General features: G+C 37.6%; 1 protein-coding gene across 1 annotated transcript; it reads right to left on the bottom strand.

Annotated features, from left to right (window-relative positions):
• Nucleotides 1-74: 74 nt before the first annotated feature.
• LOC106959123 (CD81 antigen) lies at nt 75-27,950 on the bottom strand. Its single transcript, XM_015051474.1, has 8 exons — nt 27,746-27,950; nt 17,179-17,293; nt 7,262-7,359; nt 7,105-7,179; nt 5,257-5,376; nt 5,017-5,115; nt 1,282-1,365; nt 75-153 (listed from the first exon to the last, which is right to left on the bottom strand). The coding sequence occupies exons 1-8, from the start codon at nt 27,809-27,811 to the stop codon at nt 91-93; spliced, it is 720 nt and encodes a 239-aa protein (XP_014906960.1). The 5' UTR covers nt 27,812-27,950; the 3' UTR covers nt 75-90.

Consider the following 27,950-nt stretch of genomic DNA (forward strand, 5'->3'; position numbering starts at 1 on the left):
CCCAGCAAGCATTATATGATATAATTTGAAGTTATAAAGAAAAGAAAAACAGGATGTGACTGATGTGGTTCTTCCATCCACTCAGCTGCTTTAATACACGGGGCTGTTGCGGATGCCGCAGCACAACACCATGCTGAAGATCATCTCAAAGATCTGCCAGGAGAAACAGAGACATCACACTCAGTGACAACAAACCAACATGTTTGCTTTCATCTTTCATCTGTTTTCCAGATGATAATTATAAACTAAGCAGTAGAAGTGTTCTGGCACTTATCTAATATAAGAACTCAACAGGCAAGGTAAAACGTTACAATGTGCTAGTTATCAAAGTTAGAATTGATTGACAAATAATAAAATTTTCAAGATTTTTTCATAAAATCTTATTTAATATTTAAGATAAAAAAAATAATCTTCCTTAATAATAATGGCTCTTGATAATGGAACAATATGAGAAAAACATGCAACTGTAATAATGCTCTTGAATATTATAAGGTAATATGGAGTTGCAGTTAACCCATACTTGACTTAGCATCTCTCTTTTTGTTTTTAATCAAAGTATTAATTTATTTTACATCACAGTAGACGTTACAGCAATGGTATGTTACATTAGTGAAAAAGAAAAAACAAAGTACTATGGGCTAAAAAATGGATATTAATGAGTGTGCACGTGTGTGTGCAAGCAATGGTAGTGAACTGAATGAATTAACACTGACGTTATCAGTGTGTAAAGCAGTTAAAACAATCAAGTTGATCAGAAATCAGTAAATTATGTGTAAGAGCTTCAAATAATAGAGTTAAAAGTTCATTCTACTAAATGGAGTTTATTAGATCATTTACAGGAATTACAGAAAGAGAATAATTCTCAATCATTCCATTTTTGGGGATAAAATAGGCTGTGTATTTGGCCAGCCAAGTCTGACTATGTTCCATCTGAAATATCATAGCCTACCAGAGTTTCAGTCTAACCATCCTTTGAGATGCTTGGATTTAAAACAAGCATGTTAGGTTTGAAGCCTATGAATAGACCTGCTACCATGGAGATATGCTACCATCAAAGTGATGTATTTTGGTTCTGTGCTTTATTTCTTTAAGAAAACGCTAGACCTTAATATGATTAGAATTAGACTTCTATTACACAATAAATATCCTGTGCAATTATGTATATGATAAAAAAGTCTACATCTAAGTTTTGTATTTTAGTTGAATGTTAAATCTTGATCAATGTATAGAGTAATAACAACATAATAACTCAGCTCAGAAGCAACATCTTCAGGATCTCACCATTATGACAGCAACCACCAGTGCAGCGATTCCCACCAGATAAATCTTATCTGAAAAGAGTTCGTCGATTTTCCCGTGGCAGTCCTGAAAACAAACACACAGTTAGAATTCCAGTCCTGTGTTTTGGATTCAGACTGAAGCTTTTACTTACAGTACATTTTTTTAACACTCAATTTGGGATAACAGTCAAATGAACTTGATATTAAGAAAATCACTGGATGCTACACTATTTTAAGGAAAAGTTTTCTTTATATTAAGGGGAAAAATGAATAATTACAATAAAACCAAATCTGAACCTTGTTAATTATGATAAACCCAGTAGGTAGGGGAGAATTAGGCCAGAAAAGATATCATGTAAAATGTCACTTCCATGTTTAGTAAAGCAGTAGACAAGTGTTAATGTTAAATAGTGACACATGTACACTATTTAATGTACAGTCTCTTATTTGTATAAAAATATTTTTTTCATTAGCTAAAATCTGCATGCTTCCATTTACCTTTAGCTTACAGCTGGTGCAGCTGAATTTCTCCATTGAGGGGCAATAAAGGATATTTCTATTGTTTTCTAATATGTACCTTTGAGTCAGTTGGGGAATTATTTTATTAGAACTGTTTATCTTTCATATGCCTCTGTGGACTTCTACTTGCCTGTTACTTTGCTGTTGATACAAATAGTTTTTACTGCTGAGTGACAGATAAAGGATCCTTCTATAATATAACAAATTGTATTGATCTGAAGCATGCAAAACATGTGCTTTACAGTGTAAGCAACATTCAGAACTATTCAGCAGCATCCCTGTACATGTCTGTCTGTTGTAATTTCATAGAATATTTGTCAGATTACAGCAGATCTTTGGAGAAGGGCAGTGTCTCTTGTGGCTGACCTCAGAGGACATGCGGCTATTTGGGCCAGAATGGGTCTGCTTAAGCCAAAAACTTAAGCCATGTTTCCATCAGCGGTTTTATGTGTGCATTTTGAAGCAACAAAATTCAGTATAACATCCTCATTTTTGCAAAGTTTTTACGCTCACTTGAGGTGGTGAGCTTCAAGAGACCCTTTTTCAGTATGCACTCTGAAAGACAGTTCGTGTATAAATAGAAAGATGGAAACACATTTTCTGACCAAGTTCTAACAAAGTGAACATTCTCATCTACTAGTGAGTCTGTGTCTTACAAGGCACAGACTCACTAATTAATTTTTTTATTGAAAAAAATTATTTTTTCAATAATACCAGAGGTATGGAACTCAGAAATTTTCAAAGCCCAAACCTCCAGCTGAGAGGGGAGGAATGCAGCTTTGGGAGGCTGGTGAGGCACTGCAGGCTGGGATGGGAGGAGAGGATTGTTGAGATGTGTGTTCCAAGCTAATTAGCAACCTTTAATTCCTGTTTATTATAACTATGTGTAGAATAAATGACTGACAAAATGGCGTTTGGCGTGGCTCGAAACCAGTAGATGGAAACGCCAGATTCACATTTCCTTCTTTTATTTTTGGGATATTTCAAACGTTTGCCTAAAATTTGCATTTGTCCTTTCAGACATTTTATGGGCCTTCACAACAGAGTGCTAGCGTTAATTTCTCATGTTTAGGCTCAGTTCCACTAACACCCACACCATCAGCCCAGCATGCATTGCAAAGATGAGAAAATGGCAACCTCAATACATGAAAAATATCACAGAGATACACAATTTTTGAAACAATTCTGAGGTCTTACATATAACAAACAACTTTAAGGGTAATAGAAAATTACAACAAATTAGCCCAACGAGTTCAACAGGTCATGGATCATTTTGACAACATGTTAAATCAGGGGTCACCAACTCCAGTCCTCGAGGTTCTACCATCCTGCAACTTTTAGATTAACCTCTGCTCCAAAATGTTTGAATTCCCTCAGCAGCATTCATTCCTCTCTGCAATGGTCTGGAAACGAGTAGTTTATTTGATCCAGGTGTGTTTGAGCAGAGACGCATCTAAAAATTACCGGATGGTAGCCCTCGAGGACTGGAGTTGGTGACCCCTGTGTTAAATAATCCAAAAATATATATTTTAAAATGAGAATTAGTCACTACCTTTAAAACTGGAATAACACCAAAACATGTTTTCTCCCCATTTCAATTCTGATTTTAAGGCAGCATTTCACTGAGAAGAGGAATCACTACAACATGATATTATGAAGATCAGGCTGTGAAATGAGATAAAGAAAAACTTTTAAAGTTAGACATCATCTGATGCCTAACTTTAATTTTTTTGGTTCTGCTCTAATCTGAACCTCCACTTAAGTATTTATTCACATTGGTCCCTTTATCCATCTCTTTCTAGCTCTCATGTCCCTACAGAAAAAAGCATCCTCTACAGCATGATGCTACCACCATCATGTTTCAGTTTAAGAATGGTGTGTTCAGTCTGTGTTAGTTTTCTGTTTAAGGTCATGTTTCAGTGATTAAGTTAGTAACAGGTTGCTTTTTTTGTTACTAATTACTTTCCAACATTAGCTAAAGCTGTCCTCCACCGCTCCACATTAAGATGAAGAGTCAGCGCCTCCAGTCTGCAACTGCCAGAGGGACGCTTCATACCAATTTGATGACCAGTGATTTAAGACGATGTTCTTAATGTGGTTATAGTCCACCGAAAGGAAATGTGGTTTTATGACCCCAATAAATAACATCTGCCACCAGGAGGTTGCTCAGAGTTTCTTTGGTTTAATAGTTATACTTTAAAGGAGTAAATTGACCCAAACTAGGATAAGAACTGCATTTAATAGAAATTGTGTAATAAGAAAAACAGTTACTAATAAATAACATTATATGTAGGTTGTGAACATTTTAAAGGAGCAGGTATTTTCCAGAGGCATTTCATAGCACAATCAGGTAACTATGTTACCTTCAATAGTGGTAAAAATGTTAAACATCAAATAGAACTTTAAAGAAATTTCAAGGCATTAGATTTCAGTTCAATGCCTTGAAATTGGGCCTCTGTCTCTTTAAAAACTCCTGCTCTTTCTAAAACTCTGCCTTCAGGAAGTCATTACAACATGGCTGTTCTATTAACTCGAGTAAGCGCTGTACTGAGATGTAGCTTTTATGTTGAGCTCAGTAGATGCACAGTTCCTTCAGGTGTTTGCTAATTGCTGCTGGCTAGTCTGAAGGAGCTGAGTGGTAGAGTCATGGAGGTGAAAGATCGGAAGCTTAGAAACTGCAGCTCCACAGAGGAGCTGCCTCTTGAAAGCAGCGCTAAGTTCACCCAGGTGTTTGGCACAGCTGAATGGTTGCCATGGAGATTAAAAGATTTCTCAAACACGCATGATATAATCAAGGCAACACTCTGAGTATGTTTATGATGTGAGGTTGTCATCACAGCATAACGTAAAGCTTGAGAAAGCCAATTTTACGTTAAGGCTATTTATCTCTAGAATTCTCAACAATACTGCTCTAGAATAAGAAATAAACTAACATGAAAATGTCAAATTCACTTGTGTAGAAAGTTTTGTTTATGGTTAAAAAAAACAAAAAAAACATGGCTCCTAAGTGTACCTACAAATTGCTGAATTGGCATGTAGAACTTGAATTGCATTTAATAATTTGTACTTAACTACAAAATGAGCCTAATATAGACTTCCATAATGGGTGTATGAACATAAAGCGGTCTAGAAAAGCCTTGAAAATGGACATATTATCAAAAGCCTGTTTCTGGCTGAGGGTGAAAAGGAAAATGCTGACATAGGTGATATTACTTACAACAAAGGTCCATTGGCTGGAGCAGACGTCCTGAAAGCCGACTTTACTTGTTATCACTGAGAAAGTTGAGGTTATCTTGTCCTTACCGCAGCATTGAAGCTGAAACATAAAAACATTACACAGATGACAGAATTAAAAGGTTTTTTACAAGACACCAAATTTTGACTTGATTTTGTTCCAAGAGGCGGTTTTACACAGTTCATTTCTGCTGGTTTAGTTTTCAATCTAACATGGTCGTACCGTCTCATGGAAGGCCTTGAGCACTTGTTCAACAGCCTTCTTTTTAGTGTGGTCATTAAGGGTGTCTGATATGGCCATGTCATAGACAGAGTCATAGAACTTCTTCATTTCCTTTGAAACCTGGAAAAGAAACCAGATTTTATAATAGCAGTTTCACCCACATTAGAACCAAAAGGTGGTGGCAGGTGGTTTGGAGCTCTGACTGAATAAGAGAAGTGACACACAGAAGGCAGCAGCTGGTTACACAGTGAAAGTTCTGGTATTACCTACAATCTATGCAAAGGCATCATGTCAGAAACCAAATTCACTGACCATATAATTGCGTAATTTGAGAACATAAATTTGCCAATTTCAAAAACTCTTTTGTCAAGGAAAGATTTTGGCGCTAGGATGAGGTGGGTTTTTGGCTGGATCAAAATTTGTTTGTTTCACAAAGCTGCTATGAAAACTTTTTTTGCTTCACACAAGTCACTTAACACCCAAACGTTAAACTGGCGCAAACCACAAAGAAGAAGAAAGGAAGTAATTGGAGGATGATGGCCTAGCATGTTTTTAGTAACTAATGTGTGAACAAACTCATTCACATGTGGTCTTAAATAGCTTTATTTGTTAATGGAAAAATCCAAAACTGTCTCAACATTAGCCAAATATTGACAAGGTTTTGCACACATTTGTAGTAGAAATGCAGGTAAAGTTTTATCTGAGTTCAGCTTCTCACCTTCGTCCTCTTCTGGTGGCTACTGCACCAGAAGAGGGAACAAGGCCAAGAGCCAAGTCCCAGCTAGAGTTAAAAACTGTATAAATGTTCAAGTCAGTAAGACTGTTTTCGCTTTCTACGCATAGTTTTTGAATAAAACTGTAATACTGAAGTGAATTTCTTATTGATTACCTCATAATTTGGGCAACTAACTCATTGTAGTTCAGTTTCTCTTCTGCAGCTCCATTGGATGTTGAGTTAGATCTGCATATCACGAGAATAAACTGGGTAAAATTAAAGCTACTTTGTTTCCATTTTAAAAGCGACTCATACCAGACCATTCACTTAATAATGAAGCCAACTAATGGGCAATCCTAGAAACAATCCTGCTAGAGGCTGCAAAAGACTGATAATGGACATGGATGTTTATCTTCCAGTGGGACAACTGAATGGTTCAAATCAAACCATTAGAGGCCCAGTCAAATTCTAGAATTTAATTAAATTGGAAAACTTTTCTGATACTGTCCACCTATAATTTTTCTGCGCTTGAGTAAAATTGGAGAGAATTATGGGCAGATTTCAGCATCCATATGTGCAAAGGTGGTAGAAACATTTCCCAAACAAGATGTTGTTTTAACTCCTCTATTCAGTTTATTTATAAAGTGCCTCACTTTACAAAAAAGTCCTTTTGGTCCAATCATACATTTGTTAAAAATTGTTCTAAGGAAACCCAGCAGATTGTGTTGTCATTGACTTTACAGAAACACCTCATACTGAGCTTGCATGTAGCAACAGGAGGAAGGAAAACTTCCTGTTAATAGGCAGAACCAGAACTTGGCTCAGTATGAACAGCCATCTGACAAGGGTCACGTTTTACTTTATATTCTACAAAGCACAACAAAGAGGAGCTAAAAATATACAGGATACACTTTTCCAATGTTTTTTGTAAACAATTTGAAAAAAATATATAATTTTCCTTCTCCCTATTTGATTATGTTAAACTTTGTTTTAGTCTGTCATGTGAAATCCTAAAAAAAAAATAAATAAATAAAACATTTTGTGGTTTTCATGTAATGAAATGTGCTAAAGTTCTGGGTGTGAATACTTTTGCATGGTACATTACTTTAGTCTCCACTTCTGTTTCCACTTACAGTGTCTTTGTTCATGTAACCCAAGATCCCAGCAGCAATTACACCGGCGAACAGGATGACCAGGCAGACGAAAAACTGAAGTAGAGAGGAAAGAGAAAGGAAACAATTAGAAGGCACTTTATGAGGCTGGAATGACTGCAGGATAAAACCAACTCACAGTTCCCAATAAACACTGGGACTCCTGAATAGCGCCGTAGCATCCAAGGAAACCGACCACCATCATCACAGTGCCCACCGCGATCAGAATGTGGACACCTGGACAGACGAATAAAAAAAACACAGTAAAATCACACTGTTTCAATATGGATCTGAACAAAAAACTTTGCTCAGTTAAATCTAGGCAGCACTACTTGACGTACAACAGGGGGCAGCACTCGGATTTTCTGTCAGCAGGAAAAAGTGAGTCATACTCCTTATTTGCACCCATGTTGTTCCCTCTTTTATTCCTTCTCCATAAAGCAACACAAATTGGTCTAGAAGGATATTAAACTGGCTCTGGAGTTCAGTTTTTCCCCCTCGCAATCTAACTATTGACCTTTGTGTCTTTGTTCTGATCTGGGCAGTTTATTTGACTTGGAAGATTAGATAGACGACTAGCAGAATGGAAAAAACGTGTCTGCTTGGTATTTAAGAGGTGACTCTCTCCTTTAAATGGTTTTCCTGAGTGATGATCCACACTAAGCTGACACAGTCAGAACTTCCTTACCTTTGTAGCACATATATAAAAAATAGAAAATGTAAAAATGACATTTGAAAAGCACTCAGCTTTCCTCTCAATTATAAATATATCTGCAGAATTTCAAGAATGTATCACATGTAGTTTGTGAAACCTACTAGCTATGAAAGTAAGGGTCTCATAAATAGTGACATCATCTTGCTGGTGTTTCCTACAGTAGTAGTTTAAATGATACAAAAAAAAAGAAAGATCAAAACCTTTACTGGGTCAAATGTACAGAATCTTCATCTCATCAGCGGTGTGTTTGTTACTTGTTGGAATGGAACATTTTCTCATCTGCCTGTGAGGAACAGACAAAGACTGTTCTAAAATAATGCTACGCTAGGTCTGAGGCTAAAGCTTTCCCAGCCTTAACCAGTGATGCTGCTCCTTTGCTCAATTTGTTTGGCTCATGTCCTGTGGAGTAATAATAATAATGATACAAAAAGGGTGTATTTATGAAATGCAATACACTTATAATACATTTATAAGTGCAATACAAATTGATTTGTGGATCTGAAATATTTTACAGATGTAGCATGAATTTAAATTCAGCATTTTGAAAATCCACATTTTGCTGCCCAGCCCTATTCAATAATTTAAAATCTATATTCTGATGAGGGTCATTTATTTATGTTCATTGACTTTAGTTTGGCATTTAACACAATCTTACCAAACAAACTCCTATTGGAACTGGGATAAGCAGTCTACTAAATAACTGGACATAAGATTTTAACCTTAATTAAACTTTAACCAACCATTCCCAGTGTGTGAAAGTAGGACCCTTATATTGCACCAATGTAAGGGTCCTCAAGGCTGTGTGTTCAGTCCACTACTCTACACACATGACTGTTCTGCTTCCCAATCATCCAATCACATCACCAGGTTTGCAGAAAACAAAGCGGTCGATCTCACAGTAACTTATTTTTTAACTACAAAAAGACAAATGACATAATGGGACATTTTTGCCTGTCCATCCATTCACCACTTTACAATAACAATGAGGTAGGAGAAAGAATCTCCAGCTTTGGGTTTCTGGGGCTGTTATATGACTTAGCCTGGATTGATACATCACCATTATGGCGCATCCAACTGTGACCCTTCTATCCGAAGAATCTAAAGAGAGCCAAATTTCCTAAAAGGTTTATTATTAACTTTTACAACTCTGCTATCCAAAGTTTGGTAACCTACAGACTTTCAGTGTGGTTCTCCAGCTAAGCAATCCAGAAGGTGGTGAGAATGGCTGGCAACCTGCCATTTGTCTACATATCCTGCTATTTACACAAAACACACAACATCCTGAGAAGCCAGTACCACCCAGCACTTCACCTGTTCCAAAGCCTGCCATGGAGAACATACAGGTAAGATCCACTAGGATGGTCAACAGGCTGTACCCTAAGGCTGTAAGACTGCTGACCATCATTGACTCCTTTTCCCCCCTCCGTCCATTTAAGCATTTGCAATGGGTGAACTATTACTATCATTATTATTGCACTTTATCAGATTGCACATGTACCATCTGCACTTCTTGCACTATGCCTGTCGGCTGACTCCCGAAGGTTTTTAGGTTATCACAACAAAAAACGAATTACTGAAAATGAAATTGAAATTGAATTGAAGGTCAACAACATAATGGAAGGAGCTGTCATGGAGGAGTGAATGCTGCTTGTTAAATTTTAAACATCAAGTAGGCAAAAGAAAAATGAAAATAAAAAATCAGCTTCTACATGGTTTGTGGCAAACTGTAAGCAGGAGTTCTTATGGAATTCTTTTCCCAACATCTCAGATTTGGACTAATAGTTGTCCTGTTGACAGATTCTCCCATAATGCTTTTGGATTTCACAGCTTTTTCACACACACACACACACACACACACACACACAGAGAAACTGAATTTATATTTGAGAATAAGTTCCACATAGATGGTTTATGAAACTAACTAACTTGGCCGTGCAGGATTTTATTTAAGGTCAGCACAGAAAAGGGGCAGATTAGAAATGTATGCCAACCCATTTCAGATTTCAGTTTGTAAAATATATTGTAAAAAAATATTTTTCTTCCTACTTCATAATTATGAATTACTTTGTGTTGATCTATCACATACAGCTGCAGTGCTTAAAAGACATTTGTTTGTCATTTAAAAGTAATGTAAAAATCAAGCAGTATGAATACTTATCAATGTAGGAAAAGATAAAAAGGCAAAAACAGAAGAAAGCCACCAAATAAATCAAGAAAGGAAGTAAAATAAAACTTTGAAATTATGACTAAAAAACAGTACATAATTTTAAGGTATGAACATGTTTAGAGTATTCCTGCATATTAGCAGTTACTACTAGTGTTTCATATTTACTTGATTTATGGGTTTTTTTCTACTTGACTGGGCAAGGCATATTGCATCACTTCCTGGGATTTTGATTTATTGCCACATAGTCTGTCTGATCAAAACTAAGTGATTTGTGTTTTCATAAAGTGTATGTAAATATTTGATTGTTACTGTATTTCCCAAATGCTGTATAGTAAATGTTTCATCATAAATCTAATCAATGACTGGCTTAATTATTGATCAAGTTACCAATGGCTAAATGCCTAGACTGTCAGAGTCCACAACCTCCTAATGGCCCACAGTAACAACTCTTCAGCCATGTTGGAAACACTCCTCTAACGCTTGTTCCAGGCTCAGAGGACGCCAGCTATCCTACACCATCACTCTTGCCTGTCAGCTCGGTCATAATTTAATTCTAGATCACTAACTGGGGCCATGCTTTGTATATATCCTATCTCTCTCCCACATCCTCTTCACTCACTGAGCTAGACAAGTACACGTGATTTCTAAATCAATAATTTTGCAAGTGCTCTGTCCATCTTTTATACTGGGCCGTTCAGATTGACACAGCACTTACAGTTTGTCAAATACCACCTTTATTTGGCATTCAGCCATCCTCTCTGTGCAATGCTCTCAAAAATTCCATCCATTTGAATGCTTTTTTTCCCCAGATTGTCTTCCATTGTACTCTTTGGGTGCAACTATTCATCAAGCATTACGAGTGGAAAAACTGGTGATCTCTCTCCGTTGCTGTACAGAAAGTGGATTAAAATCATCCTAAATTGAGGAAACTAAATGACACAATAGATGCTGTCAAGTTAATTCCTCTTGAGATCTTCTAAATTGACAGTATATTTAAACACTGAAAAGCCCGTTACCTGGTCTGAAGGTTCATAAGACTGCAGTCCTCTAACAAACTTTTTTTATTTTATTTTATTGTATTGACTGTTTCACAAAATGTTTAAATAAAGGTTGTTACTCTACGTTAGATTAACTTGATTAACTTTTGATTTAACTTTTTTTTGGTGTTGACACCAAATTTATCTTGAGTACTAATAAAGGCAAACCAACTAGGTATTTCTATTTATGGTAAGAAGCAGTTGGACAAGTGTAGATGAGTGTAGGTAATTAAAAAGTGGAAGAGCCACTTATTCACGATTCAGTACTGTGGATTAATCTATTTACAGATTTGTATGTAAAGAGTGACTTGAAATTAGTATTTGAACATACCTAAAATATTCTAAACAAGATGGACATTGGGAAACTGGAATACCTGGGTGCAATCCTTGACATGCCATCTGGTGTTTGCAAAGGGACAATCCAGAAGTTAGGTATTCAAACAATTTTTTTGGAGGAGGTCTCATATAATTGTGGATTCTGCCAATTCATGATCTGCTGTTATACCCATCTCCTGCATATACCAGGGGTCCACTGTAATCTAAACAGTTACTTTTCCTAATATTTCAGAGCTATGTTCAAGACATATAATCCTAATAGCAATAGCAGTTTCCAATGAGGACAATGCTGACATGTTTTATTTCATGCTCATTTTAGATTCTAGGTCAACTTACCTAAACGGACAATTCAATGTACAGCTGACAAAGAAATCTAAAAAAAAAACACGTAACAATAGAAGATTTATTTAGCATTAGTGCTACAGTCGGAGTAGGATGTCGTAGAGGTTACAGCTAAGCCATCCAGCTATTGTGCACAAATACAATACAAGTTTTCCTTGGAGCAGTTTCCTTTTCCCTGTTTTGCTATAATTTCTTAACAAAACAGCACAACTATGAAAAACTATAATGATGTACACTAAGTATACTGGCTTTATCTGTGTTTTTAGAAAGTCCTTTTCTCCAACAGTGCCGTGTCATACATTGTCTGATGGCTCAGGCCTTAATCTGTTTCACTTGTTTTATGCAGCACTACATTTCCCCCAGTGTAATATAAGCCTGGCAGGCCACCAGACTTTGCTTGTGCCCCCACCAGGCTAAGTGTTGCGTTTATTTGTTATAGTTTCTTACACACCAATAACTGATGACAAAGATGGAGTAAAGAGTCTCTTTGCTGAAATGGTTGGAAGCACAATGGCAACATAGTATGATCAGTATGTGAACACATCTGAGGTCAGGTGTCTTTTTATTCACTGGAATTCCAGAACCACTGCCTGTATTTACCAGTCTACACTGTAGACAGTCTGTGATTTGTCACTTTATTTGCTGAAGTTGTCACTTCAGCAAATAATGTGACAAGTCACAGATAAAGGTTTTTTTTTTTTAAATTGCACACAATTAGGTTGAAAGAGTTCAAGTGCAAAAATCTTTCATTTTTATTGTAATTGTGTTTGTTTGCTTTAGCATTCGAACACAGAGCTTAGTAAGTTTTCTGGGAGAAATTGTGCAATATCACATTATCCATAGATAATGATCTATGGATGGTTAAATTCTTTGTAAAGATTTTTTAGCCACCTGTATTGGCTGGAACGTTATTAACTTGCTTGTTAAATGTTCTCCTGAAACATCAAACGTGTAAGCAGAAAGAATCTTTCGATCCATCCCAGAGTATTAGTAAATTGTTGTACAGTCACAGCTTCCAAACTCTACTGTAAGTGATGCACATTATTCGGTTGCCGTAAAAGAAAACAACCCTCATAAATTCTCCAATGTGTCCCAGAAATTAGGGACATTAGCAGACAGACATGTCAGAAAGGAAACGCCTATCCAACCCAAGAATTATATCTATTAGTTTGACAGAGTTCATTCCTGCAAATTGCAGTTAATCTTTATTTCTTCCAGTCTCAGGTGTCCTTCCATTACTTTCTGTGAGCCTTAGCATCTTTGGTACAGCAGTAGGCAAAAAGTGTGGACATCTACTAGAGAAAGACATTATTCAGTCCAGTTTGCATTATGTTTGCATGCACAGTGTGAGCTCAAAGTTTGAATAAGTGTAGAAAAAACTTGATACTGCACTTATTACAGCAGTCATTTGAGATGTCAATATAGCACAGAAAAGTTGAAGTAAACATGGTACAGCTCTCATCCATGTGTTGAATGAATCGACTGTTGTGCTAATAGCACAAAGCAGAACTGTAGCAATACAGTAAGGCCAGAAAAGTAGCCTGAGGTCATTTAGTGAAGCAGGGTCAGGTATTACATAAAAAAATTTAATAAAACCTCCAACACCTAAATTAAACCAGAAGCAGAGAATCGCCTCAGCTGTTTGGAAAAGCAAAAAACAAAAGATGCATGCTTCACATTAGGGCAGAAAGGAAACTCCACTTCTCTGGAGCTAGCTTGTTATTGCTGCCTGGAAAACTTAGGGGTAGTTTGCAATTTTACAAGCAAGCACAAAGGCTTGGCAAGAGGGTAGGGGCTTTATTACAGCAGTTAGCAACAAAAATGGAACATTTGAGATCTGGCCTCTCTCTGTCACACATGCCTCCTGCATTTCAGATAATGCATGTTTAGTATGTTCCATAGTTTCAGGGGATTTAAGGTCACAGTGAGACCGTCAGTGGAAATTAATCACTCTGAATCTCACTCTTTCAAAGACTGTTTCAAACTTGATCTTAATGTAAATTACAGTATGGATGATTTCCATTCAACTGATCAATAAATATGGGAAATTTGCTAAATCACAACAGAACAGAATGGTGGGCAGAAACTGGCCAATCAGTAAAAACAGCACATCTTGATAGTGGATAACAGAACAAGGTGGCGGGCTGAAAAATGCATGAAAATAGAAGTTTAACACGCACCTAATTTTTGACCAAGTACGGGAGGCTTTCTCGTACATAGCACTTATTAAGGCCAAAAATTGGGATCACTAAGCTTAAGACTTTTTAAGACCACATATAAAACCTTGTCTGTAGATTAGGGAGACACAGCTCATTGCGCGCTGCCTAATCGGCAATAAATGATTAAAACCACACTAGATGTACCAATGCCACCCTTAATAGTTACTGACTTTAAGGTTTTTGAGGTATGTTTAATATCTTTAGGGGGTAAACTGTAGTGCAGCTATCAGAACAAACATTCACCAACAACAGATAGCGTAAATATGATTAAGAAAGGGGTGATCTTAACATTGACGGCTCAGTGACAAATGTACAGGTATTTCTGGAATTCCTATAAGCCAGTGGTCCCCAAAGTTGGTCCTTGAGGGCCGGCAGTATGCATGTTTTAGTTCTCTCCCTGGTGGTAGTAACAACCTTCTCAGCATGTCAATGTTCTTCTTAGGCCTTCTAATGAGCCATCATTTGATCCAGGTGCGTTAAACCAGGGAGAGAACTAAAACATGCAGGATGTCGGCCCTCAAGGACCGACTTTGGGGACCACTGCTATAAACTGCTACGGCAATGTACATTTACTCCAGACTGGACATGTCTGTGGGACTTCGCTGCACATGTTTCACTGACTCATGTTGGTTTCTTAGGACCTCTATGATTTGGGAGAAGACAGGAAGTTTAATTCAACTTGTGCAATGGTGAGTCAAGGGGAGTCATGTTTTGCAACATCCTGAAGTTCCTATTGTCCCTCAACAGGGCTGACAGCAGCAGAACTATCAACATTTTCCATAAGAAGCTGATTAGTCAATCCTTGTTTTATTTCATCTCGTCTTTCTCTGGGCACACCCTGAGTTTTCAGGAGTTTTACACATATAACAGAATCTCTACAGGTTTGCATAAGTGTGGAGGGCTTGACATCATAATGTACATTTTCACAATGGTTTAAAACAATAGTTTGTGGACCAGGAATTTCAATATACTTCTCTAAAAACCTAGACTCAATTATTCTTCATGTATCACAATCAATCTGATTCAATCGATCTGATTCAATCATAAGTTGAAATTCTTTGAATTTAGGGTTAGGGTTAATCTGACCAACATCACAGGAGTGATCAGATTTCTTTGGGTCAAAAAATGGTGAAGAAAAACAGAAGTTTGCACTCCCCCTTTAAAAAATTGGGTGTCCCTGCTCAACTTGCTCCATTGTTCAGGAACTTATGATCAGGTCATCGTAGGGAGTCAGATTTAAAAACAACAACAAAAAAAAATTAATCCCAAACATAATTCTGCTGTCAGATACTCTTTGTGACACAAAGCCTAAAGGGATTATGCAACTTGTATGAAAGTGCTTTTATCAGCTTTTTTGCTGATGAGGAAACAAATGTAATTTAGCAGAAAAATTACTAGATAGGAATTTGGACATGGATGCTGAGGAATGTCCCAAATCAGATTTAAACCTTAGTTCCAGTCATGAACAAGTTGAGCAAACTTCTGGTTATGCAAGCGCTGCTTACTGCAGTTCTGCTGTTCAGAAAGCACTCAAAGCGCGAGTTCTGAAAGTATGTATATATTTATTAGTGCAGGGGGAGGGGTCGTCATGTTTGGTTCATGTTGAGGGATTTTTCAGTGTGTGGGGGTTCTGAGAGACAAAAGGAGAAAACAGATGGAGGAAAAAGAGAAGGTGGGAGGGATTAAGGAAAAATGAAGAGACATAAAGCGACTTTAACACTAACCACAACCAGACGGGGAGATGTGGGTGGAGCTATAGCGTTGAGAAATAGGGCGGTGAAAAGAAAAGGGAGCTCTCTGAAAAGGGGGGTGGGGGGCTGATGGGAAAAGGGGGAAGGGGAGGAGTAGAAGAGAAGGAGACTGAGAATTTTTTTCCTATGCTGATTTTTTTTTCTCCTCGTCTTAGGAAAGAGGGCCAGGCTTTATGTAATGGGCAGGATGTAGTCACTGAGGGAAAATCACAAAGTGACTCTTACAAACAGCCACAGCTATGCCGCATTAAAGAACAGCCAAACACGCAGACTGAACAACAACATTTCTCTTCACAAACTCATCATCCTAAATGTTCCTTTCTAACTTTCACTTCTTTTCTCTTCCTCATCTCTGTGCACTGACTCACAGATGCTGATGGAGATGAGAGGAAATGGCAGGGAGGCTAACTTAATTTGGGCGAGTTGAGCTCCAAACAGATTCATGTGACTTGCAGCAGGTCCACCGTTAGTCCTGGCCAGAAGTAGCTGATGATGTGGGCGAGACTGTGGAAGATACACTCACCCAGATCAGATCTCTGAAGCCTTAGCTCCACATGATGGTGGAAACATTCCTTTAAAAATCAGTTTAATGTTTGTGTCATTGAATCTCACAATGTCTCATTTGTCCACAGTGCATTAAAGTTCCACTTCCTGGCCACACCTTAAACTAAGAAGGCAGATCTAGTGAGAGAGAGAGGCCACTAGACTCTGACCCTTATGGTCGAGAAATTGGCTTAAGATGCATTTTACTTTAATACAGTGCTGGAAGTAAGATGGGAATCTGAAGCCACTAAGTGGGGGGATGCAAAAGGGAAGGACATGAAAACCAGAACAAACTGGTACTGAGTGGTAAGAGAGGGCCAGGAAACATTCTCCTCAACACTGTCAAACTACGCCCCAATCCTACATCCAGGGGTTTAACCGGGGTGACTCAGGAGAAACCATCATTCTTTCCAGGCTTTCAGCCTCAACACATTTTCTGTTTGGGGTTTGAATGGTTATTGCTCAGTGGGCAGAATAGTCATCTTGAAGTCAGGAGGTTGTAGGTTCTATTCTTCTCTCATATATTGATGTAGCCCTTGGTAAGGCATTAAGTTTCCTACAGATCTTATAATTGTAGAAATGTGAGCAAACATGAGTGAATGTGGTAATGTAAAGCTCTTTGAATGGTTGGTATGACTGGAAGGGTGTTATATAAATTCAGTCCTTTTATTCCATACATACCTGATCTAGATTTTTTTTATAATATCGGGACTGATGCAGATGTTAATATTGCATCAGTACATCTCTAGAATAAATAGAGGTGTGGTCTGTAAGCCACTATACTCTTCAACACCTGGATTTCTGGACACTGGGACCGGTCAATTAATCAAAAGGCTCTTCTATGGTCTCTACTGCAATGCACTCAAACCTACAGCAGTTTTTGGTGAGCGTGACCTGCTGTGAGGATAGGAACAGAGCAGGTCAGACATGAAGATGGGTTACGTACAGATGTAGAAGGAGGTGGGGGTCTGGGCTCCATCCACTTCAAGCGACATGAGGTTGCTGATCTTTTGGTCATGTCTCAACCAAAGGGCCACGCCCAGGATCACACCTCCAGCAAGCTACAACATAAAACACAAATATCTTAGTAAGATTCAGTCAGGGGACTCCAGGTTAGAAATATTTCTGGACGATCTTGACATTACTGAAATGTACAGAATTTAACAAAAAGAGGAAAAAGATCCTGATGTTGAGTCAAAAAAGTCCAATCAGACAAAACCTAAACACTTTAAAGGTTCTTCACAGTCAATTTAAAATATTAAATACACTTTGACCGGCAGAGGCTCTGCATTAAGTCAGGAGGCGAGGCAACAGAATGTAGTTAAGGTGGGTTTATTTGGGAGCTCCAGGTCACCATTACACCGACACCCTTCACACAGTGAAACAAAGAAGCTGACATTTATACCTGAGGCAAGTTCCACTTACACCAGGTAAAGGGGTGTTCAAAAAAAGACAAACAAGAAACAAGCACTACTTACACAAACCTAGCAAACAATAAATGATCCAACAAATATTTACATGCATGCAAATTATTAAAACTAAACTAATCTAAGGTCAATCAAAAAGTAAATGTAACTAAATATAAATCCTCAGAGTATTACCCCTCTTAATGGAAGATGGTATGCTCCAGGAGCATTTGTCTCCCCTTCTGCTCTACCTTGCTGAGACACACCCAGAAAGGCAAGTACTCAAACAATTAGCTCAAATTGAACCAATCAGAAACAAACTGACATTTCCCCCCCACACATTCTCTGAACAGGAAAGATGGCCAGTCTCCCTACCCAAAAAGAATATTCACTAAAAGTCACAATGTAACTGAAATAAAGAAGTGATACAAAACACATTTGGACTGTAAATAAATAACATAATATCAAAAATCAATATGGGATGGAACCCCTGGTCTCCATAACAGTCCAATGTGTCTTAATTAAAGGAAATGACAAGGAAATATGTGGACATTGTATTTCGCAACAAGCCTTCAAAGTGTCATAGGAATCTCCACTTAAATGTAAAGTAACAACAACTGTGCTGAGTGGGTACATGCTGAGAGTGAAACTACATTAACCTAACAGCTAGGATTTGACCAAAACTGCACCAGAACTCAGATTTAGTCTTTCAGACAGCAATGCGTGAACTTTTATTTTAAAGAAAACAGCAAGAAGACAGTTTTTAATCCCTATGTCTGATTTTATAAAATATTCTGCAACAAGGTAGTGGTATCCTGTCTTTAAAATGCTGCTGGCAGACATGTTGTTCGTTTTAGCGCCATGCTGTTAGTGGTCACAGATCAACAGGTCTCTATTTATTTCTGAGCATCAGTGAAGCATCCAGCCTCATGTACTTGTTCCCCTTAGGAATCTCTTTCTGATCTGAATTTATTAAGGCATTAGATTCCTGTGCTGCTTCACATAAGATGGCGTAGCAAAGTGTGTCATCCTGTCACCATGGAAATGCTGATTTGTTAATTATGTAATGGGAAAAAATCTTTGCATTGGAATCCTATTCATGACTTTCACTTGCATAAAATTAAAATGATAATGAAATAATTGCTCTGAAGACTCTCTGCCCACACTAGACAGGTGTCCCCCACTCACTGCTTAGAGTTCATTCCATTAATAAGACAGGTGAGTGATATTCTCAAAAACAACTATCTTTTCAGATAAGGAATTGGTCATGTCAAGCATTAGCACCCTGTGGCCAAATGCTGCCACGCTGGCTTCCACACTAAAGCACAATGCATTAGATGCATCCAATACAAACCAGGACTCAGATGATTGAAATAACTGATTCAATAATACATTAATACATTAATCATTACTAGACTCAGTGAAAGTTTATTCTCAAAATAACTAAACCTCGTACTGCGCACCTTTTGCTATCCAATTATTGTTTGGTTATTGCAAAAATGCATCAATTAATCTACTAATGACAACCAAAGAAATGTAATGTTATGGCATTTTAGGCAATACAATGTTTAAAATCCCCAGAACCAGAACCAAACATGGAGAAGCAGTATTCAGCTTCTATGTAGCACAAATCTGGAACAAACTTCCAGAAAATTGTAAAATAGTCAAAACACTTACTTCTTTTAAATTAATGATAAAAACCCAGCTGGATTTATGCTTTTGAAGCAAAAATGAAAAGTTAATAATTTTGATGTGTAACGACGGCACTTGACAATTCTTGACTGTGTTCTACAACTTTGTATTTTTTTAATGTTTTTATAATGTAAAGCTCTTTGTTATACAAATAAACTTTAATTATTTAAAAAAGGAATTTAATTATATATATATATATATATATATATATATATATATTTTTTTTACAATAATTTGTAAATGACATCACCAACATCTTTAAAACAATCACCAGACATAAAAACATAAGCATGAATTTATTTATATAATTAGCTAATAATTATTGTTGTACAAGTAGGTCATTGCTATGTTAATACTGCTATGACAGTGATATGTTTTGCAGCTCTAATTTCAATTATTTGTGTTTATAAAAAAGGGAACAAGTAACAGCTGATATGTAGAGGAATTTTCTGTAAATATTTTTTGATGTCTTTATTTTCACTGACTCATTTTTATAAAAACTCTAAACACATTAAATGTATCTTTTACTTTTTCAGGAAAACTGAAGAAACCTTTAGAACAAATATTATTACACACCAGAAGGCTTCTGGGATTGAGAGACAAACGTGAAAATGATCAGTAATACTTTTACTGTTAACACTTTCTGACTGCATGCTGGAGGAAAATAGAAGCTTTGGACTCAGTCTTTTCAGGCTAAAGGATTTCTTCAGCAATTCTGGATACCTTGTAATCTGTGAAACAAATAAAAGCTGTGGAACATCTCTCATCTGTCCCTTTCCAGTGAAAGTGAAGAAAGATGCAGACAGGAATGAGTCTAGTCTGTTTGGAAGGATGAGAAAAGCGTAGAGCAGAATTGTTCCTTTTTTTAGGCGAGCCAACTGCTGCTTCTGAAATAGAGTTCAACCAAGAGAGAAATCCCCTCCCTGTCCTCCATCTCTGTTAGTCAGGTCCATTCCAGGGCTCCTGCAAGTTACTGCCTAGCAACCAAATAAACAGCGTCACTGCGAAAGTTCAACACATACACACCCACACACCACTCAGAGTAACAGCTACCACAGTTCAACTCAGGGCTGGGCCATGATCTTTTAATGGTGTGGTTGAGCGACCGCTTTGGAAGTTGAGGCATTTGCTTTCATTCCTCCAGTCCTCATAGACGACTTTCAACGCAAGAAAGCAGCATAATATCTTACTGGTGCTGAAGATGATTGCTAAAATCACTCCGTTCAAAGATAAAAGCGGATCTCACCACAGTTTATGTATTTTCAGAAGGCAAGCCGCAACGCTGTGATTCTCTCTACTTTGTTGTAATGTGCTGTAGCAGATGTACTGAAGGTTACTAGAAAGAAACATCACAAAAACTAAACAGACCAGCATCTGCAATGTAAGAGAGGCCGACAGAGCAAAGCCAAAGCACTTTCTTCCCAAGTTCAGAAGCAGTCACTCACCAGGCACACAGATTCATCTGCTTCCAGATTACGAAGTAATGACAAAGTTCACCACCCATTAATATGCTGCCGTGGAGGCAAAAATGTATAATGCGATTCAAAGGAGTTTAAAACTGATTATAATGATTCAGATACAGGATCATCTGCATTTATTTTAAAAAATATATTATTAAAAGCAAACTTGACAGGAGAATGAGCAGTCCGTCATGTAAACTTTTACTCTTACACATGCTGGTTTCATGATTCTTCAGACATAATTTAATTCCATATAGGCTCGTCACAGTAACAAAACGATGATTTTGATACGATAATATTGTCGTTTTGTAACCAGATTTAACTGATATAAAGATAATGGCATAATAATGTAGGTTTGCCTGCTCAAAGATTATAACTTTCATTTTTTACAGGATCTGAAAGACGTTTAAAATACCCAAAATAAAAGACAACCAAAAACAATAAATAAAAAGGAAATAAAAACCAAGCACAATGGAAATCATAAATAAAATGGATCATAAAGTTTCTGGAAAAAAATTGCACTTTAAAAAATATTAATCATCAGAACGAAAATTACTGAGCTTTTTTTAATTCATCATGCTGATAAACTGATAAATTGCTCATTGCGACAGGCTTAACTCCATATCAAACTTTAACCTAAGAACAATTTTATCATAAGTATTCAAAACAGCAGTGTTATTTATGCTTCGATAAATAAGAACCCTTCAAATAAAAAATAAATCTATAACCCATAAAATAAAATAAAATTTTAAAACACAGTCCATTTCATCACAGCTGAAGCAGAGCTCTTAACACTCAGAAGTCCTCCTGCCTCTTGCAATACACACACTATTTGAGAAGTACTGGTTTAGCATGTAAAAGTCAGGCTTAACATCTCATATATTTCTTAACAATTTTGCATAAATTAGCAGATTTGCATGCATTTCTTCAATATCTTACTTGTTTTTACTTAGCTTACTTTGCACATAGTTTTCACTTCTTAACATTTTTTATGGAAATGAAGATGCCTTCACACCAGCCCTGTTTAGTCCGCTTTAATCAAACTCCAGTCCATCTGCCTAGAAAGTCCGGTTCATTTGAGGAGGTGTGGATGCGTAATCGTACTCTGATGTCAATCATTAAAGCAAACTCTGAGCAGCCTACAAAAAAATCGGTCTGGGTTCGGTTGAAGTGAACTCTGGTGCGGTATGACCAAAATAAATACATGAATCTAGAGGTAGGGGTAGAAATGGCTCCTGGTCTTTTACCAAAGACAAAAGTGAAATGCTATAGCTGCCAAAATATGACGCCACTCCATTTTTATTTACACCTTGTGAAGAAGGAAGTTGTGCCCAGTGTCTTCAGAGGTTTTTGTGTTGTTCCAAAAGGTTTGGTTCATCTGACACAGTGCAGTGTGAAAGCGGACCACAGCAGCTGAAATATAACAAATGTTCCAACCTAACCGATTTTACCAGACTATCAAGTGGGAAAACATCTTCTGCCTTGCTAGCATTAACCAGAAGCAACATTTCTGAACCATCTGAACCTAACCAGATCATGTCCAAACTCTAACCATTAAGCTGGCTCCCATTTGAACATTTGAAAGAGCAGGGATCACATCAAGGTTATTATCATTTGAGGTTACAATGATCATACCTGCTGTTTAAGACATCTCAGAGAATACGCTTTCTTGTCCTGCATATAAAAGTGGGGAGCCTGAAATAAAGCTTTAGTGGCTTTATGTGAACTTTTAGTGTGGATTTGATTGAAGCTAGAGTAACATGTAGTTAACTGTCTCTGACAATAAAAGAAGTGTTGGCAGTGGTATAGAAACCCAATATGCACACAGAAGAACCTCTTGTGACAAGAATATATTTTATGTCACTTTTTGAACATTTTGCTTCCCAAGTTCTAAAATGCAACTTAGGAGCTTGTAGCGCCACATTTTTTTTTTCAGTAAACTGGAGAGAAATAAATAAATAACTTTAAACTAGGAAAAGAAATGTGTGTTTGGATAACATGGCGAACTAAAGCTAGGAAGCATCAGATCAAAATAAATGGAACAAACATGTTTTGGCAGATGTAGGAAAGCATTCTAAAATATCTAAAAAGAAGAGCTTTCAACATGAATGTGCTTCCTGGTCATGGGTTCCTTTTCATATACCACTTTGCGACTTTATGACTCTAATAAATATTTGGGACAGGAAGAACTTCTTCCTGATATATTTTCCAAACACACCAAACTTGTTCAGCCTTCATAATTCAGCAATTTTGACACCAACAGGTGCAAGGGTTCCTAGGAGATCCTGGGACAAGATTTATGTGATCCTGAAGACTCGCCTGAGTCCACTGAACCAACAGCCACTTGGTTTCTGAACTTACATTGAGCTGAACAGATGACAGTGCTGTAACTAGATCTGACTGGAGAATACTTTGGCAGTTATTGGCACAGTTAACACTAAGGCCGTTCTACCAGTTCAAATTGATTGCACCTAAAAAGGAAGATGTGAATCTACATTTAATGATCTAAACACATGAAAACTTTTTTTTTCTTTGCTATTCCCCTGCATTTGTATTTTTAAATATAAGAGGAAAAGTATTGTTTTTATGGGATGTATGTGTGAAATGTGTGAAAAAAATCTTTCCTTCTATTTGCATCTAAAGAGTTGCAATAAAGATATTTTCTCACTAAATAATAACTGAATGCTTCATCAGGTGGGATACCAGATCCCACCTGATGAAGCATTTAGGTTTCCTTTTGTCTGAGTCTGTTTATGATTTCAAACATTCTCCTCAGATTCCCCAGAGGAGTCACAACTCAACTGCAGGCAGGCCAGTCCACTACCCAGAGCCTCTTCTTCCTCAGCCACACCTTTAATGCTGCAGGGAATTGTTGTTTAACACTGAAAAGACCGCAGGACAGATGTGGTCTAGATATGGTCGTGTGTTACCATGGAATCCATGAATACTAAGACTGCGTTCGAATACATTGTAGCAGAAAAAAGGAGAGATGCTTTTTAGTGTTCCACATATGAGAATTAAAGAAAGAAAACTTTGTTGGATGAAGAGCAGTGAAAACGGAAAGAAAAAGCTCATCTCTTTACATTTCTATAATTGTCGGAAAGGAGAGCTTGTTTTTCCCCATCGACTCCCCCACTACAGTCTATTTCTGCCAGCTGCAGAACTGGGATCTAGAATGTTGAGCATGCTGGGGGTTGGGGTCCTGTTTGCTGTTCCCGTAAGTCTCCTACAAGACCACACAAACCCTCAGTCCAACTAAGCACCACCACGCCCTTTAAAATCACTTTACTTATGCGCTTATCAATTCAGTTTTTATAAAAAATTATAACATATGCACATTAAGATCAGTCTAAGCATAAAATTAGCCTTTTTTACATATTACTTTAAAAGAAAAAGACTTTCCAATGATGTCAGAACGTTTAGGAAGCATAATGTGAAGAAAAAATAACCTGATGAACTATAACAGTGTCTTTCCTTCAAGTTAAACTCAATAAGGCAGACAGAACCCTGACTTCATGTAGTTGAGTTCCCGGCGCTGTGGGGGCCCAACCGTTTGTTGTCAGATTCAGACTTCTTCCTGTAGCTTTTCAGAGCTCTTTGTTACTTGGTTGCATGTCAGGTGTTGTTGTCGCACTGCCGCGCTGAACTGGACGGTTGCATGTGATTCCTATTCTAAATATGTAGCTAAAGGTGTGAGGCATCATTTGGCTATGAAAATCTCAACAAAAGCCAGTTTTCATGTGTGTAATTATCATATGAAGCATTAATCTTTCTGTGTTGGAGCAATGCACTAAGCTTTTGAACTTCAGATAACGAGCTCTCTTTAGCATCTTGGCTTTTGGAAATATTTCCAGTTGCAGAAAACAAAACCAATAGGTGGAAACTGTTAAGGAAGATTTCTCTGAATTAGTTAATTTTGGAAAAAGTTTGGCTCTCTCTCTTCCTTTATGATCCCGGGTCCTCCAGGTGGGCCGCATGTAGCCACACAAAACAACGAGTGCAGACGTCACAGAATTGCAGTGTAATCCAATAGAAGACAACGCATAAAATTACAACAGAAACTGCAGAACAGCAGAGACATACATTCATTTGCCTGACGTAAATGGAAAGAAGAAGAAGGAAAGAAAGAAAAGCAAAGACGTGTAAAGACATCTTTGGAGAATTGCAAGAGCAAGTCTAATTTGTTACTTCTGTGTAGAAAGTTTTATAGTGAAAGCGTATTCCTATCTTTAATTTATTCAAATAAGGCGTATCTTTGCTCATCCAACCAGGAGCTATCTCTGACCCTCTCTCAAGCCAGTAACTCCTGTTGTTTTACGGCTTTTCACAGATGAGTGTGAAAAACTAGAACTTCTACTTATTGTTTTCCCACACAGACAAAAGGCAGTTCAAACGATCCTAGCAAACCATCTGCAGTAACTACAGGTAAAATAAAGGTCAAAAAGCCAGAATACATTACTGATTTTAAAACCACAATTAGGCTATTTGAATCAAGACATGTAAAGTTTTAAAACTAGCTTATTTTAAATGTATTTTCTTAACAAAACCTATCCATCTCAATAAGTCTGACTGGCAAAACCAATTAGATCAAATTAGATGTCTCCTTTTAATAGCTGTGTTAATGTTATAATAGGTGGAAACAGTTGTATTTTTAGTCCAGATAAAGGTGACAATCTCATGGTATTTCATAGCTAGAATTCACAAGATACTTTCACATGCATTAATTAGCTCCTTGTGCATTGTAGAAAATATTTACTGTAAAGCAATAGCCCGATTTGGATATGATTTACTTCATATGTACACCAGTTCCGCTTTGTTCACAAAGCAGGTGGTGTTGCTCAATTCCAATCTTTTGCTAAATTTCATGGGTTTTTTCGTGATCTAATAATTAAAATGCGACCGCAATCATATTTCTGTGTTTACAACCCTAAAGCAACCTGCATGCACAGAAGAACGTTGACATAAGCACACTTCTTACAGAAGTAATAGTGTATGGAGTCGTTGATGGATCAATTTTAAAGTTTATTCAGAGATGGAAGTCGGCAGTATCGTCACAGCATCGTAACTCAAAGGAAGCCGATAAAAAGAAAGAACAACTAATACCAATGGCTCTTAGTGGAGCACTGACTGCAGTTCCTCTAGAAAAGTTTGTTTGGATATGTAGTCGGACCAGGAGTGATCGGATAGGGATGTGATGCGTTTCGCTGACTGTGACTTCTTTTGTAAATTCATAATTGTAATTTTCAGCCACTATTTGTCTGGATTTACAGTGTCTGGCTTTTTCTGGTACAGAATTATGACACATGCATCATAACAATGACACAAGAGTCAAATAAAACGACCGTACAGACTGCAGACACTTTAAGAACTATCAGATTCATATGGAAGTGGCACCGATCAGATTTTTTTTGAGAGGTTAAAAGATTGGAATTGGGCCTTTCAGACTGCCATAAAAAAGTTAGATATGAGTGATATGGGTGAGAAAAATCAGATTTGGGTTTCATTTACCTGCTGTGTGAACATAGTGTACTGGTATGTAAATATTCGATTTGGACAGAACTGGCACTTCAAGATTCAGTGTGAGAAAGCAACGTTGTGGGGTATGTTACAGGCAGTTTCAGGAGTTAATTGCTGTTTGAAGAAATGAGCAATGTTCACGAGACACAGATGATGTTTTGTAGACACCTCAGAAGCTCTCAGTGTTGTTTGATCCAAGTTGGCAAGCTCCATAAAGTGATGGTAATGCTCCCAATTCTGTATGTCAGGTGAAAAATGGTAAACCCTTCATCCGCCTGACATATATCCGTTTGAAGTGTTTACCATTTACCTGGCTGTAACTAACCTAAAATATGTAATAGGTTGGTAATGTAAAAATAATTCATGAAAAATAACCTCATCCTATTATTTGTGTTTACTGTAAACTGAGTTGCCTTCTATATCAAGACTTTGTCCTGGTTAAATATGAATGCAGTAATTCTTCCGCACCACTATCTGCACTGTTTACAAGGCGATGCTTGACTGAACTAAAAACTAACAAGTCCAAACTGATTCTGTTTTTGGTGTGTTCTTAAAAAGTGTCTTGACCTAATGCCAGAAATTGACTTCTTGTCCAATAGGTTATTGTCTTAACAACAATAGATATTTCCACAATAAGGTGTCCAAATTTTATGCTGAGCCACTGAATACAATTAATAGAATAAAAGGGAAAGCAAAGTACAAAACTGAGCTCAAAATGGCGATGTTTAAGTACAAACTCATAGGATGTTAGAGACGGGTGAAGAAAAGAACTACCCTCAGATGTTTCCATGATTCATTTACCCAGCACAGGGCTTCGCCTCATCAAATGGAAACCACCATGTCATCCCCCTCCGCGTACACACGTATACACACAAGTTGGGTGGAGGATGAAATCCAAACAAAGCTTTTCTCCAGAACCAACAAGACCTAAACCCCAGAAAACCTGCAAATCTCACATCCTGGGCCGGAAAAGGTTTTAAACTTTCACAAGGGAGCAAATTAAACGAAATATGGGGGCTTGAGCTCGTACTGCGGGTCTGCAGACGATATTTACTGGAGATTACTTGGAACTGATAGAAAATCAGGGGTGAAGCCCCTCACCCGCCTCATTCTCCCCCATCCCAGTCCTGCCTGATAAACGTCAGAAGCTGTCCCGCAGTCCTGATGAGAATGCCCCGTTAGGTTCATCAAACCAACCAATGGAATGCGCTTAGTATAAATAAACAACGCTGGCCTACAACTGAACACGCAGGTAAATCAATAAACGTTCAAAATAAGAACGTGCTTAGAATGAAAAAATATGGCGAGCCGTAGAGGCACATTGAAATCTGGACCAGCGTCGATTTTTATCTCTAACGGACTCGCAGTCTAAACAAGCCTGGCAAAGCAGACGCGACGGCCCTGCGCAACAACGTGTCTGTTAAGCAGGTTTACCTACCCAGAAGATGAAATTTAAGCAAAACAGCAGGTATTTCATTAATTTGGTGCAGCCTTCGACTCCCATGGCGGTCCGATAATGCAGGAAACTGGCAGCGAAGTTGTAGAAACGTGTAAGCGCGGGCGAATAACAGGCTCGAGCTCAACTGGAAACCCCAGACTTGACTTACAGTGCTTGTGGAGGGAGGGGAGGTAACACCCAGCTC

This window comes from Poecilia latipinna, unplaced genomic scaffold (genome assembly GCF_001443285.1).
Source record: "Poecilia latipinna isolate Pla-1442-1.1 unplaced genomic scaffold, P_latipinna-1.0 Scaffold1047, whole genome shotgun sequence".
In the NCBI taxonomy this organism is placed as follows: Eukaryota; Metazoa; Chordata; class Actinopteri; order Cyprinodontiformes; family Poeciliidae; genus Poecilia; species Poecilia latipinna.

What these genes read in the sequence shown, in the direction of transcription:
- LOC106959123 (XM_015051474.1), bottom strand. Translation starts at nt 27,811, where the DNA reads ATGGGAGTCGAAGGCTGCACCAAATTAATGAAATACCTGCTGTTTTGC. An exon ending in GCTTAAATTTCATCTTCTGG is followed by an intron (nt 17,294 to 27,745) that starts GTAGGTAAACCT and finishes TTTATGTTGTAG; the next exon opens with CTTGCTGGAGGTGTGATCCT. An exon ending in TGGTGGTTGCTGTCATAATG is followed by an intron (nt 154 to 1,281) that starts GTGAGATCCTGA and finishes TTCTCCTGGCAG; the next exon opens with ATCTTTGAGATGATCTTCAG.